Source organism: Mus caroli, unplaced genomic scaffold, assembly GCF_978045245.1.
Source record: "Mus caroli unplaced genomic scaffold, Mus_caroli_1 scaffold_12, whole genome shotgun sequence".
NCBI lineage: Eukaryota > Metazoa > Chordata > Mammalia > Rodentia > Muridae > Mus > Mus caroli.
In genome coordinates this window covers 19,950,235-19,965,835 of record NW_028227267.1, presented here as the reverse complement: position 1 = coordinate 19,965,835, position 15,601 = coordinate 19,950,235, and the positions used below count along the sequence as shown (strand labels likewise).

General features: G+C 47.8%; 2 protein-coding genes across 4 annotated transcripts in view; both read right to left on the bottom strand.

The window, feature by feature from the left end:
* Positions 1–1,612, bottom strand: part of Arhgef3 (Rho guanine nucleotide exchange factor 3) — a 289,379-nt gene extending 287,767 nt beyond the window's left edge. The window contains exon 1 of one of the 2 annotated variants that reach the window (XM_021181453.3): positions 1,543–1,612. The gene's annotated coding sequence lies outside the window, so the exon portion shown is untranslated. Of the gene's footprint in view, positions 1–1,146; positions 1,479–1,542 lie in introns of those variants that run through there. The other variant, XM_029468792.2, reaches the window with a different exon arrangement.
* An 11,550-nt stretch (positions 1,613–13,162) lies between these two features.
* Il17rd (interleukin 17 receptor D) overlaps positions 13,163–15,601 on the bottom strand; it is a 64,209-nt gene continuing 61,770 nt past the window's right edge. For both annotated transcript variants that reach the window (XM_021182108.3, XM_029469278.2), the window contains exon 13: positions 13,163–15,592. In XM_021182108.3, the coding sequence (XP_021037767.1) occupies positions 15,483–15,592 (110 nt within the window). In that variant the 3' untranslated portion in view covers positions 13,163–15,482. The remainder of the gene's footprint in view (positions 15,593–15,601) is intronic.

The window sequence follows — 15,601 nt, the reverse complement described above, 5'->3', positions numbered from 1 at the left end:
AACCAGCACACGTGCACCATCTCCACTCCCCCTAAGTGTGGGTTTGTCCTGAGAGGGGTGAGGACCCGTTATTACCCACGGGTGATTCAGACTCCACTTCTGTGGCACACAGGTTTCTTGCAGTGTCATTTTCCAGAGGATTCCAGGACCCTCTGGGTTCAGCACTCCTGTTTTCAGAGTCCAAGAAAGAAACTGAACAGGTACAGCCCAGAAAGACACCAACGATGCAGAGTACCTTCACTCTGCCCTAGCTGAAAGGATGGCTGAGAGCCAGACCAGAGCAGACTCCCGGACCCGGAAAGAGACACTGATGTCAGCTGATTGTGGCCCCAATGCTAGGAGGGATTCCAGAGAAATCTCATCCATTCTGACTCCCAAAGGCACACCCAAGTTTCCAGAGCATCCAAGACCCCATTCCCAGCAATATTCTTGGCAAAGGTTATGTCTAAACCCACATTCTCGGATACACTTTGCACAAGCTGGTTAACTACAGGAGACATTCTTACAAAGCCAAGTTTCCTAATCTGAACAGAGCATCATCATGGTGCTAGATAGGTAAGATCAGATCCCAAGCAGAAGAGGAAGAGACATGGACTTGCATATCACCTTACTGGGAAGCTAAAGATTCGAGCCCACTATGACACTGATGTCGTCGGCCACAACCAGAACACAACACAGAGAGAATTCACCTGGAGCCAATCAGTATGGTGGTCATATAACCTTATGAAACCTTTAAAGCTTTGTGCTAGTATCACATCTCTCTTACAGATGAGGATACGGCAGCACAGATGTGCAATGTAACTATGTCACAGCCAAGATAACCACAGCAAAATCCTCTTCCTCTAAGGAACAAGGTATACACCTGTGTAGTGCAAGAAATGCTTCCAGTTTCCACTGGTGCATTCCGGACAACTTCTATTCACGTCCTTGCTAGGTTCTGGAAGCAAGCCTGGTTCAAGCAATAAACCGAGTAAGCCAAGTCCTCCAGGAACAAGCCGCTCTGTTCCCGCACCCTTCCAGCCAGGATAAGCCGCTGCTGTCCACCATGCAAAGCCCTAGGGAACCGGGATTCAAACCCGGCTCCAATCATTTCCACCCTCAGAAAAAATGCTCTCTAGCTTCTGGCTACAAGGCATTCCCGATCACCTTAAGCCTTTGGGTGGGCGCCTCCCATCTCAGAACTGCCCACTGCTCAGTTTAAAAGACGCGGTCTCAGATGCGGTCTCGGGCGTAAGGATCCTGGCTGATGGTGGTGGTACCCGGGTTCCTGCCAAGTGGCCAGAGACACTGACTTGGAGAAGTCCAGCGACAGGGCGCGCCCCAGACAGGTGGCGCCTCCCTCCCGGAAGTGGCTCCGGGAACTTTCTCCCAGTATCTATCCGGGACCGAAGTTGGGGGTCCCCGGCAGGAGCGGAGGCAGGCAGAAGCAGGCGGTGACACTATCTACCCAACGCGCCCCAGAGTGGCTATGGAGACCCAACTCTGGTGGGGGCGGCGGGTGAAAAGGAGGGTCACACGACACGATGTTCCAGTTGCACTTACCTCCGCGTCCCGCTGGCTCTGCCCTGCTGGGTTGAAGCTCAGGGCCGCAGCGGTGACTGCGGGGACGGCTCCCCGGGGCGGGGCGGGGCCGGAGCCTTGGAGGACGGGCGGGCCACGTGGGCGGGAGGCGGGCCCGGGGACCCCACGCAGGACTGGCCTGGCTGTAGGCGGAGGACTGACCTAGACTCTTGGAGACTTGCAGGCAAAGCTCAGTCCCCGCGCGTCCCACGCCTGGTCCGAGGGTCCTGGTAAACTAAGAAGGGCCTGGGAGGGGGACATTTGGGAAGAAATCTGACACCCAAAGAAGACCCAATTGGAGAGTTCACTAGAGCACAGAAAGGGTGCACAGCCCACCTCCGGCTCTCTCTTTCTGGCGGCGGCTCTAGACTATAGCACGACAGGAGGAGGGCAAAACTCATACCGAAGTGGCAGAGCTTGCCCTGGAGAGCAAGAACCCAAGCCTGTGCATGAAGCCTCCACCCCCGCCACTAGGTTTAATCTTGGGCACGTCAGGCCTTGTCCAACTAACTCCTTTCCTGTCTGAAGGTGAAAATGAAGATAGCTTGGGCCCACCAGATTGTCAGTAATCGATGGTTTGTAGGTAAGTGCGGAGCACAATAAGGGTAGGGCTATCAGTAGCCTGGGTCACCCACACAGAAATAAACATATGAATCGAAATAAAGCTATTTGCTGAATGAATACAATCTCAGGACTTCATAAAATCGGGACTAATGAATGCTGTGGACAAAACGGTAGTTTCTGGGCTGTTGTGAAAGTGTAAACCCTGGGGCTGGAAATAAAAAAATAAAATAAAGCCGGGCGAGGTGGCGCACGCCTTTAATCCCAGCACTCGGGAGGCAGAGGCAGGCGGATTTCTGAGTTCGAGGCCAGCCTGGTCTACAAACTGAGTTCCAGGACAGCCAGCTATACAGAGAAACCCTGTCTCAAAAAAACAAAAAAAAATAAAAAAATAAAATAAAATAAAATAAAAAAACTCACTGGTTGCTTCTACATGTCACCTGGCCCATGCCGTTTTAGGTGCTTGATAGAAATTAACATTCTCAGCAGCCCAGGATGTGTACATTTCTATGGATTCCACTTCCTAACATGTAGACCCTGAAGCCTGGATGAAACCAGCCATCATGTACAGAGATGGCAGTTGGATCCCTTGAATATAGAGGAGGAACCGCAGCCAAGGTGCCAAGATACCAAAGGCTGCTTTGGAGAGATGGTTCAAGCAGTTGGACTGCTCTTCCGAAGGTCCCGAGTTCAAATCCCAGCAACCACATGGTGGCTCACAACCATCTGCAATGAGATCTGACGCCCTCTTCTGGGTGTCTGAAGACAGCTGCAGTGAACTTATTATAATAGAAAATAAATCTTTGGACCAGAGCCAGTGGGGCCAACCTGTGCGAACAGAGGTCCTGAATTCAATGCCCAGAAACCACATGATGGCTCACAAGCATCTGTACAGCTACAGTGTATCCATCATATACACAAAATAAATAAATCTTTAAAAAAAAAAAAAGACACAAGATCAGTGCTTTGAGAGTTCCTAGTGATCCCTGCCTGAGCACTAACTGCCACCCCCACAGGAAAAAATGACAGGGCGAGCTCCTGGAGTAGGAGCCACCTTGCCTGCTAGCATCCCTGGGGCCCAGATCTTTCTGTCCAGGTCCTCTGGCCAGAAAGAAGTGTTCAGAATTGTCTCCCACCCAGATGGACTTTCCTAAAAAACAAAACAAAACAAACAAAAACAACAACAAAACCTTTGCTGCTGCAAGCATTGGGTGATCTCTCATTGGCCTGCAGCTCATCTTTGGGACTAGACACAAAGCATCTTCATTCCACTCTGGCTTCAAGAAGTCTCCGTGACCAGAGAGACCCAGTGATGTTCAGGAAACACACACCCTCGACAGTATTGCCAGGGGAAATGTCCACATCCAATCCCCAGGCCCCGACTTTTCCTTCCCACTTCGAGTGGTGGGAAATCCCCACCGCAGTTCAAGCAGTATTAAGTAGGGCTAGAGAGATGGCTCGGCGACTCTTGCAACTGGGCTGTGGTACACACACACACACACACACACACACACACACCGTCTGTGGATTATAGACACCTGTATGAAACTCAAGTTCTAGGAAAAGAGATCTGATGTCCTCTTTGGATCTCAATTACTTGCATGCAAGTGACTCGCATACAGACACACACTCATAAATAAAAAGGGTGTTTTTTTTAAATTAAAAGAATTAACTAAGGGGCTTCTATTTATTGAAGGCCCAGCAGATTTCCAGCTTACCCTTCCACACCTGACGGTCTCCCCATACAGCCCTGTCAAAATTGTCTTCCCTTTGTGTTCAATTTAACACTTAAAGAGTTGGAAGTCAGGCTCAGCTAGATCTGTCTAAAAAAAAAATAGATTTATTTATTATTTTTTTTTTTTAATGTCTTCTACACATCTTGCACTGGACCAGGCTCTGGAGAACTGTGGTAACTGTCACCAAAGCCGATTCCTTCTGGGATCTCACTGAACTGATAAGTGAGACAGACCCTTAACAGGCAGGTAGGGCCTAAGATGTGGCAAAAGACACTGAAGAGGTGGTGTTGGTGAAGACAGCCGATGGCCTTCTGTACTGGACTGGGCCCTGACATGGCATGGGGAAGCTGGAGAGCATGGGCTACAGGGCTGGAGGTCCACGCAGTGGACAGGCACTGAGACAACAAGGCAGAGAACGCTTCATGCCAAGTTGAGGCAGCAGACCTCGCCCACAGAAATGCTCACACAGTAGTATGTGACTTGGAGGCACAAAGCTAACTGTTGAGTGGAGTGTGAACAGAGTGGTAAGTGTACAGGATGAGAGGAAGTGTGCCTTCTTATTATTACTAAAGGCAAAGCCCTGGTTTCCTATGTCAGGATATCCAGAAAGTGAGACGCACCTGCAAGTGTCATGAGTAGGAATAACAGGTAAGATCACCCCACAAGAGTTTACACTGCTGGGGACTGAGTTCAGGGCCTTAGATGTGCTAAGTGCTTTCTTTTCTTTTGAGACCAGGTCTCAATAAGTTACTCGGGCAGTCCTTAGATTTTTTTAAAGGACTCATAATTTTCCTACTTTAGATTCTTGGGGTTTTTTTTTCTTTTTTCTTTTCTTTTTTTTTTTTTTTTTTTTGAGACAAGGTTTCTCTGTATAGATAGCCCTGGCTGTCCTGGCACTCACTTTGTAGACCAGGCTGGCCTCGAATTCAGAAATCCGCCTGCCTCTGCCTCCTGAGTGCTGGAATTAAAGGTGTGCGCCACCATGCCCAGCTTTTTTTTTTTTTTTTTTTTTTTTTTACTTTAGACTCTTGAGTGTAGGGATTACAGTCCTGTGCCATCAGGCCTGGCTCCCATGAGTTTAGTTTATAATACAGTGTCCCCTCATGTCCTGTTAGGCCCTGAGGATGGGCAGGGAGTTAGGGGGTAGGAAGATAGGACTTGGTTCTCATTGGAGTGGGACAGGGAACAAGCAGAAAATATGTTAAGACTATCTAGTCTTTAGAAACTGGCAGAGAAGCTGGGCATGGTGGTCCATGCCTTTAATCCCAGCACTTGGGAGGCAGAGGCAGGAGGATCTCTAAATTCCAGGCCAGTCTGGTCTACATAACAAATTCCAAGACAGACAGGGCTATATACAAAGACCTGCTACAATCCTACCCCCAGAGGTGTTAGTGTGTGCAGTTTTCATTTACCATACTTGCCAGTATTTTCCTTGACATGAATCCTTTTGTTGGTGTCTATACCCAGGATAAACCCCCTGGCCTGTGTGTTTACCAGGCAAATGCTGTTCTTCTGAGCTGCATCTTCAGTCCAAGCAGACCATTCCCCTGCACCTTGACTCTTAGCCTGCTCTGTGAATGTGCCCTTTAATACTGGATCCAGCTGTGGCTTTGTTCCTTATGTCTCAGTGTCATGATAATGTTTGGTGATGAGAACCTTTGCAGAATAAACCTTGACGACCCATATTTCTGGTTACTTTGCCCTAAAGCCCTAAAGTGAGACAGACCCACGAGCACAGGTGTTGGCTCACACCTGTATTCCAGCACTTGGAGGAACAGGAGTTCAAGACCTCCTGAGCTATATATTAAATACAAGAGACTGCACCTCATACACACACACACACACACACACACACGACCCTAAAAATGGAATTCCTAGGAAAAGATACTAAACCTTTTGCCTGTAGCTATAACCTGCACAGATAATACCCACCCTTGTTTGCAACATCTGAGAATCATGGTACAGCCTGATGATGTAATAACACAGTATGAATGATTCTCATCTGGGGAATGGCATTGCCTGCAAAAGGCATAAAGTCTTGGTTTTACTGTTCAAGTCAAAGCAATATCTGAAAGTAGCTATGGAAGACTTCTATGCAAGTAAATCCTTTCTGCTCACCTGGGTTAGGGGAAACACAAGGAACATAATGAATGAGCAGAGAGCAGTTTGCCAAAGCTGTACATAGGAAACACCTGGGTTTGACTCTCATCCTGAAGGCTGAACGACATGTAAATTCCAGAGCCTGTTGGGAGGGCGATGAGCTGGTCACAGCAATCGGAATCCAACACCTGGGTGACTTGGATAGAGCCCATGTGATACATCAACCCTATGTCTCTTGGAAACTTTGTCCAATATGCAGAACACTACCCCCAGAGAAAAGCCAGGACAGAATCAGCCATTCACAAGGAAATAGGAACATCCACATGGTTCTGAAGACAGGGAATCCTAGGAGCTGGCTGGAACCAGACTGCAATGTGTAAAGATAGTTTTCTTCCCAAGGAAACCTTGTTTTGTTTACAAGTCAGTACCTGTTCACATAAGAAAAACGTTTCTGGGCACCTGCTACATGCTGAGCAACCCCCTCTGAGTGTTTTATTCTTCTGGGCCCATGAATCAGGTACATCTTTACCCTCTGCTGATACTGAAACCAAGACGAGGGCACTTGCCCCAATAGGCCAGGGGTCACAAGCTGGTTAAAGCAGCAGAATATCAGTCCAGCCCACACAGAACATTCCAGAAGCGCAAGGATCCATCTTATGCTCACACAAGCTGAGTATACCTAAAGATACGTGTTGGGTCTAGATTGATGGGCAGTAATCACCGCAAGGGTGGGGTACAAGCAAAAGGTGTTTCAGACAGAGAAACAGCATATACAAGGCCCTAGGCATGGCTACATGAAACTAGAAAGTAAGTAGCCAGATGTGGTGGCTTTGATCCCAGCACTGCGGAGGCAGAGGCAGGGGTTCTCTGAGAGTCTGAGGTCAGCCTGGTCTACAAAGAGTTCAGGCCAGCCAGGGCTATTACACAAAGTAACTCCTGTCTCAAAACAACAACAAAAAAACCAAAAACCAAAAAAAACAAACAAACAAAAAAAAAAGGGAAGAAGAAAGAAATTAAGAAAGAGGAAGGAAGGAAGGAAGGAAGGAAGGAAGGAACGAACGAACGAACTGTGGAGTAGGAAGAGAGAGAATGGTCTATTCCCCTTACATAGCACAGGGCTATGTAAGAACTTTGGTATTCACTCCAACACCACTGGTTTCAAATAAGGAGTTTTATCTAATCAAGTGCCCATCTCCCCCAAGGGACACCTCTAGCTGTCCTTCTACACTGAGACATCCATGAGGCTCTGCTTTAGTTATAGGCCAGGCCATGGCTGAGGAAGGCTTTGGAAGAAAACCTCACTTTACCACACCTGCCCTGCCCCCTGGTGATCACACGTCCAGAGACACTATGTGTCATGTTAAATGTCCAGAATCACTTACATTCAAACCACAAAACAGCCTTGCTTGGCTTTACAGATAGGGAAACTAAAGCCTAAACAAGGCAAGCCACCTACCTAGAATCAAAAAGACGCCAGCAGATTGAGCTCTGAGCTCAGCCAGCCAAAGGCCAAAGCCTTAATCACAACACTCCCAATGCTAATAACAAAACCTCATCACTAACTTGCAACTTCACCCAGTGCAGAGGATATTTACGCGCCTTGACCCTCAGGAGTTAAAACCAAAGGCAGAACTTGCCTACACTTGCATTCAAGGCTAGGCATGCCCCTACCTTCCTGGACTCCAAGTTCCTCTTGGCCCAGCCTCAGTTTGGCAGGATGCCAATACCTAGCCACTTCCTGGCATGTGCCACAAAAGTGGCAAAGATGGCACAGGGCCATCTCATCCTGGAGTACTGCTAATTCTTCCTTCCAAGACCTGAACAGCTTAGGAACCAACCTACCTGGGGTGATAGGCAATGAAGAACCGAGACACACATATAGAAAAAGCTGGGAGGCTGGAAGGATGGCTCAGTGGTTAAGAGCACTGGCTGCTCTTCCAGAGGTCCTGAGTTCAATTCCCAGCAACTACATGGTGGCTCACAACCATCTGTAATGGGATCCAGTGCCATCTTCTGGTGTGTGTAAAGACAGCTACAATGCACTAATAAAATAAAATAATAAATCGAAAGAAAGAAAGAAAGAAAGAAAGAAAGAAAGAAAGAAAGAAAAGAAAAGAAAAGAAAAGAAAAGAAAAGAAAAGAAAAGAAAAGAAAAGAAAAGAAGAGCTGGGATCAGGTAGGCTGGGCACTCAGGAAACCATGCTTATTATATATCTGAATATGGGAGGCAGGTTTATTGAGTACAACTCAACAGGAGTTGGTATACTATGTAGAGCTGAATAAAAAGGTTTAGTCTCTGTAGGAGATTCATATTCTCTCTCTCTCTCTCCAGGGGTGCTGTGGCAGGCTGTAAACAACCCAGGAAGAAGCCACTTCCAAACCACATTTCTGTATAGCCAGCATCCCCATGCAAACCAGTGGAAGGCTTTACTGTTCCCATGGGTCTGAGGCCATTGCACCTTTGGCATACTCATTCCAACAATACATGTTACCTCAGGGCCCTGTCCACTGCTTACACACTCATTCACAGCTTTCTCTGATCTCCATACACTCCTGCTTTTGTTAATGCCTGGGGTGAGGGTAGCCATTTGTCCATCGGGACCTCACAGCAGAAGTCTAGAAACGATGACCAGGAGAGTAAGATTTACTCCTAATGCACACCTTCAGGAAAGAACAGTCACTCAGATTACTACTGAAGGTTCTTTCTACCCTTTAATAATGAGAATGCTCTGACTTATGAACTAGATGTGATGGTGTCTCAATCCCTTGGCCCAGGCACCAACACTGAGGATTCTCGGAGGCTCCTTCCTGTGTCTTGTGGAGGTAACAACAGACACAAACACCTTCCAGGAACCAGCTGCTGACTGCTTCTTCCTTCACTTCAGGAAGAAGCGTTCAGTCTTTCTCAACTTCATGTCTACATTTACCTGGCTGGCTAACCCTGAGCTGTGAGATGGGCTCTGCCAATTTTTGACATTACCAAGACCCCAAATTTTGACCATCTCCTTTTTAGGTAATGGCTGGAGGCTTATAGCCCGTGTCCTTGCTATCATCAGCCATTGCCCTCTTCTGGATACCTGTCACTTTCAGGTGCACTTTACCCACAACAGGAGCTCAGCTGAAGCCACCAACCCCTAAAGCAGGACTTTGGGTCCATTCTATAGAAAGTGGGCACTAGGGTCCCCTAATCACAGGGTCACAATACCGGCAGCAGAGCTGGTGGGACGTGATGAGTTCCAAGAGCAAGACACAGATGCAAGCCCTCCTTACCTACCCTCTCAGCCTGAGGCAGACTCCTCTGCCGACAGCCAGGAGCTAGGGAGGAAACAGGACAGATATTCGAAAATAAGGAGCCACTGCAGGCTTACAAGAAAACATTTTATTTGATGTAGAAAATTCTAAGGTACAAAAGCATCTTACAAATGTCAGCCATGACTTACTATCATCTATTTACAACGTTTGTACAGTCAAATATACCACAATATACCACCAATATCTCCAATGTAAAAATATGGCACAGTGCTATAGGTTGTCAGTGCTTACCATTCTGCCAAAAGCCCCAGAAAGGACAAACTTAGACATAAAACAGAACAAGGGCACCAGTCCTCCCCACGCCTGAGGCCCTCCTCCTTAACATGAAAGCTTCCACAGTAAAAAAACACTTTTGTTTTTAAACAGATCAGGAAAACCGAAGCTACTCTTAAAATGACCACTTGAGTTTGTACAGAAGTTTTTGCTTCTGTTCAAACTTGATATGCTTCTTTGAGAGAAAGATGGATTTAAAACACACACACACACACACACACACACACACACACGAACACATTGAATATAATCCAGTGGTAGCCACACAGGGCCAATACTCTTCCTTCTCTTCCGGCCAGAGTCCATGTGAAATAAATATTAGCTATCCAGTCAGGTGATCGCTTCTGTCTGGCTCTTGATTGCATCAAACATTATGCCTGCTTAACTAAGAGATCCAGCCCTAGAGGAAGAGGGAGAGACCCTAGAGGTATCTGGGGTCCCCGGTGAGTATCAAGGATGAACCAAGAGGCAGGAAAGAAGACTACTGGCCGAAATTCTCCAGAGGCCCTCCCTGAGGCATTCAAAGGTGTTTGGAAATTAGTCCCCAACAGCCAGTAGGAGGTGGCCCTTGGCAATCTCTGGCCTCAACTTGCCAGAGGTTCTGGTGAAGTGTGTGCCATTTAAACAACAATATGATTCACAAAATACAGGGCAAGTCTAGAGAGAGGTAAAAATAGAACCCCAGGTTGACGTGTGTGGGATAGCTGCCGCTCAGCAGGTAGGCAGGCGCTGGCCTTGAAGACGACACCAGACACAAGCCCCAGATGCTCACCTGCAGGAGAGAATAAAGCACAAGACAAGGACTGCCACCAAGGAAGCAACTGGCGGTGTTCTGATTGAGCGTACGCGCCGTGATATTTTTATGTGGTGAGAGCAGCCAGCCCACACAAATCTTCCTGTAATCCTAACTGGAGCATGGTTTGTCAGGCGACACCCATGTGAACAAGGCATGGGTGTCATTCGGATAACAAAACCGAGTGTGAGGCTGAGAAGCCCCCAGAGCACAAGAGCTGTGAAAGTCCTTAAGTGGGTGGAATTATTTACTACTGGGGGAGAAAAACACACCAGGGGATGACCTCACTGCTGGGAAGGTGACCAGCTGTTCTTTCTCCTCTATGCTGCAGACAAAAGAAAGCTGGTTTGAATTTCTGCAAGGAAGACATACAAAGGACCATCTGATCAGCAGGGAGATTACAGAATCCCCTCGGCTAAAGAGCCAGAATCTCAGCCACAGCCGTGTGTCTGGAACAACTCAAGCTCAGCCTGTCTTGAGTCGCTGAGGGAACACGCTGGGTGAGTTCAGCCTTTCTTTGCCCCCAAGTTCTAAAACCGGAACCGAATCAACTGCTTACAGCTGGCTCTCCTTTGGCCAACTTTCCCCCTTGGGTCTAGAAATGTGGTGATATGACAAGGGTGGCCAAACACTGTGGGGATACCTGGTGTCTCAACAATAGAAGAGCCTTTTGCCACCTCCTAGAGCATTCCTCCAGAAGACCCTGTCCCAGACTGCAGAGAAAGGAAGATGGCAAAACACAGTACGAGGGCACCCAAATAAATTCCCCTAATAACACCCTGGCCTAACCTCAGAATTGCACCACACATAAAAACATGATGGCAATTAGAACTAAACTATAAATAAGGCCCTAAAGACTGGGGCTTAAATGCAACTGCTGCCTGCTTTTTAATATGGGACGATAGAGATCTGACTTTGAAATTAACAGCAGCAGAATGATAGCGGTGGCAGTGGAGGCAGCGCACATCTTTAATCCCAGCACTCGGGAGGCAGAGGCAGGTGTATCTCAGAGTTCGAGGCCAACCTGGTCTACAGATCGAGTTCCAAGACAGCCAGGGCTACACAGAGAACCTTATCTTGAAAAATCACCACCAACAACAAAAAATAGCTGACCTGCCTTTCTCTTGAGAATTATGAAATATAAAAGACACTATCAAAATGTTTAGAATGTATTCAAAATCATATTAAGGCTATGGGTCATGGTGCACACCAGAGAGAGAAAGAAGTATCAGGAGTTCAAGGCTAGCCCAGGCTACATGAGACCCTGGTTTTCGGTTTTTTGGTTGGTTTGTTTTTCTGTGTAGACCAGGCTGGCCTCGAACTCAGAAATCCACCTGCCTCTGCCTCCCAAGTGCTGGGATTAAAGGCGTGGGCCACCACAGCCTGGCCAAGACACCCTGTTCTAAGAAGCAAAATCATCAGAAGAGCATCAAGTTTGTCTGAAAGATAGATAGGGCTAATACAGCTTTTCCCAGGGTCCCACATATGTGCAATTACTGTGGGTGGTTTTCATTTCACATCTTACAAAGCAGAACTCACAACCTGGCAGCCACTGGGCAAAATTAGATCTATCTACATGTTCTATTGGTCCTGGGTTCACTTAAGTAGTTTCCAAAGTTTTTTTTTTTTTAAGATTTATTTACTTATTATATGTAAGTACACTGTAGCTGTCTTCAGACACACCAGAAGAGGGAGTCAGATCTTGTTACGGATGGTTGTGAGCCACCATGTGGTTGCTGGGACTTGAACTAAGCACCTTTGGAAGAGCAGTCAGGTGCTCTTACCCGCTGAGCCATCTCACCAGCCCAGTTTCCAAAGTTTAATTGCTAACATTTAGCTTTTGTTGTTGTTGCATGTGATTTTGGTGCTGCACCCGTGCACACTTGAGATACCCTGGTATCTGTGAGCATCACAGGCCAGCATGAGGAAGCACACACACACCCTGGTATCTGTGAGCGTCACAGGCCAGCATAGGAAGCCAAAGGAAACAACTTTTGGGACAGGGTTGCTTCACACCTTCCACTGTGGGTACGTTGTCTGGGTTTGTTTCAGAAATGCTTTTACTTTCTAAGCTGTCTTGCCAGCGCTAGACATTAATAGCTTCAAAATGAGACATCCTCAGCTTTTCTTGAAAACCAAGAAGCCCAGGAAATACTGCTGAAGGCTGGACAAGGGTGCCTTGGTTTGCCCCAGTCGGCGCCACGCCCTAATGTCTCTCTTCATGGTGCTATGTTACTGTTTTCCTTATGCCGGAGTATACAGGTGCCCCAGAAAACACAAACTTTGCCAATTACCAGCAGCCATGCCCAGCAATGGAAGATTTTTAAAAAGACTAGAAATCTTCACGTTGGCATTGCCTACCTTTCCCCAGTAAGAGCGGAGTGTTCTCTCGTGTCGGGGTAGCTAGGGACTTCCTATTTCCCTTTCTTTCTGGAGTGAGGGCGTGTCATTTTGCCTCCAGGAATAACACAGCTTCCCTCTTCCTTCTGAAAAGCTCCGGCAACCCCACACTTTTGGGGCAACAGCTTCCTATTTAGTTACTTATATAAAAGTCAGAGGACCTACCACTAAAGGTTGTCAAGAAAATTAGGAACACGCGCCACAATGACGGGGTAGGTCTGCGCTTCAAGGGCAGGTGAGCTACATTTCTGACTCACCTCTGGGCCAGGTGCATGAGAAGCACCTGTGGGGCACACATAAACACAGGTCAACGACTTTCTTTCTTGGTTTCCTGGTACTCTGGCCCCCATGGCACCCGTCTCACCTGCACCCCACCCCCCCCCCCCCCCGCAATGGACCTGGTCTATTTCCCCCCCACAAACCATTCACTCTCAGTCCCATCTCCCTACAGCATCAATAAGCTTGTGCCTTGTCAGAACCTTTCTCGATTCCCTGGGGCTAATTCTGAGTCAAAGGCCGCAGATCTGTTCAGAACTGGTTACCTTGCCTTAATCTGCAAGGCCACTCTCATTCCTGGCTCAACGATGAGGTGTATGGGAAAGGGGCTGACCAATACTAGGGCTCCACCCACTATCTGCTCCTTCAGGGATAAGCAACCATCACCTGGCACGTTAGAATCTGGCTCTCTCTTCTGATCAAAAGCACTAGTACGTCAAAATAAAATCACCCAATGGCTAAACACAAACAAAAACTTCACCTGACGCTGACTTTTTGGATTAGGAAGCTAGATGGCTCACAGGGCTGCCCTCCAGTTTCCTCATCTGACTTCATCGAGCTTTCTGCCTGGGCCTGGGATCCAGCTGAAGCTAAGCCCTCCGCCCAGGGCCCCATGCTGCTCCTGGGCACTCTCAGGGACCCCACATTCCACATGCAAGGCTCAGTATCTATCCGAAATGTGGTTTCTAATGGCTCTTTGGGGGGGTATAAAATATTTCTTGGCCTCAATTTAAAAAGAGAAAAACATTCTCTGATGATGTTCCCAGGGAACGGTCATACATTAGCAATTTAGGCCCACCAATCTCCCTCACAGAATGAATGCCAAGACTGAGCACAGCCAGGAGAGCCTCATGGAGGTGGGAGCTCTGTCTGCTCAGTTTGGATTCCACAGTGATAATATGGCGCAAACTCCTCTGCAGAGATGCCTGGTTTTACGGTGAGACCAGCTCACAGCTTGCCCAGAGCAGCTGCTCTGTTCTCTGCCAGAGCACACACTGGAGCACGCTCTCCTGAGAAGCTGCCAGCTGTCTGTGCAGAGCAGGGAGGAGGATGTTTCCATCCAAAATGCACACAAACCGCTTCTTCTCATCAGGAACTGAGGGCTCCCTTCCCTCCCCACTGAAAAGGTGCCTAGAAGGGAAATCCCCGGCTCATCTCACCTCCACACCTGACCTTGGGATCTTTCTCAGCAACCCCCTTAATGCTGGTCCAATCTGGTGGAGGAATAAGAAAAATCAATGGTCCTTAACAGAATGCTGAGAAGATAGGCTGCCAAAATCCAACAGCACCCATGATAACAGTGGAGAAGGATGCTCAAACCAAGTGAGCCAGAGCAAGGGATAAAGGTTTCTGAGGGGGAGACGGACACATCGTTATATACATCTAATTAAGGTACAGGATATGAAGAGATGTTTTACCTTTGGAAACAGAATTTCTGTACAAGATTCATTCATAAAAATAGAACATTTACTTTTGTAACAGTCCCCTCCTTGCTGCCTTCTGAAAAGGAGGTTTGTCACTTGTCAAAACCAGCAGATTAACTGGCCACCGTCTCCCGTACACTGACGTATAGTAGTGGATTCTGACCTCTAAAATTCAAGACACAGCACCAGCCAAAATACAAACCACGATTCTAATAATGTTGCTGCCCAGCTGAGTAATGGATAGCAGTCCTCCACGTCCAGCTGTCACCACCCGAGCTACAGAGCAGTAAATGTAGCCCAGGGAGAAACTAAACAGATGGCTAAGGCTCCCACAAGATGGCTACCTCAATGCAAGGAAAACGCCCAGGTCCTGACAACGTCTGCACATTAATCAGTCAGTTTCACATAGGACAAACAAGATGGTCCAGCCCCACAGGATTCCGTCCTGGTCGGCCATGTTTCCCGGTAATAGAGAGAGAGCTGTTTTACAAAACGTGACTGGATGGATGTTCAGTCATTGTCTGGACCTTTGACTCAAAGTTTACTTAACACTCAGGGCAGTGTAAGTTCCACATCAAAATGGACAGAAACATCACTTGCAGCGCAGCCTGGGTTCCAGCAGTACTTGACATGGGTAGCTGTAAGGATGCCGAGAGGGCTTTTCCACAAAGCATTTTGAGTTTAAGTAGCCAGAGTTCAAGTGAAGTCAGAGCAGGCTGCGTGGGAGCTTTCCTATTTCTCGTTACCTGTTTCCATTCTACCCCTCTCAGAGCAGGCTCAGATCCAAGGATCAGCCTGAGATGGACAGCTGCAGTCAGATCTAATGGACATGCCTTTCAGGGTTCCATATGCTTTTGGGAAATTGGAGACTTTGCTAAGTATCCCTTAGAAGGCTGGAGCAGAACAGATCGAGTGCTAGCCAGAATTTCATTCCAGATATCCCCGTGTGTGCCTTCAGCTCCAAGTAGGCTGCACAACCACAGAGGTGAACTGGGGAGCCAGCGAGATCAGCAGCTAAAGTGGCGATGCTTAGATTCTTCGGAGTCCTTACAAAGGAGCAAGCGCTTGCAGTTCGTCAGTGTGGCTGTGGCAACCATGTTCTCTGGACACCCCAGAGACGAGGAGCTTGGAAGGGAGGGTAGGGGGGTCCTCCTCACCTAAGGAGA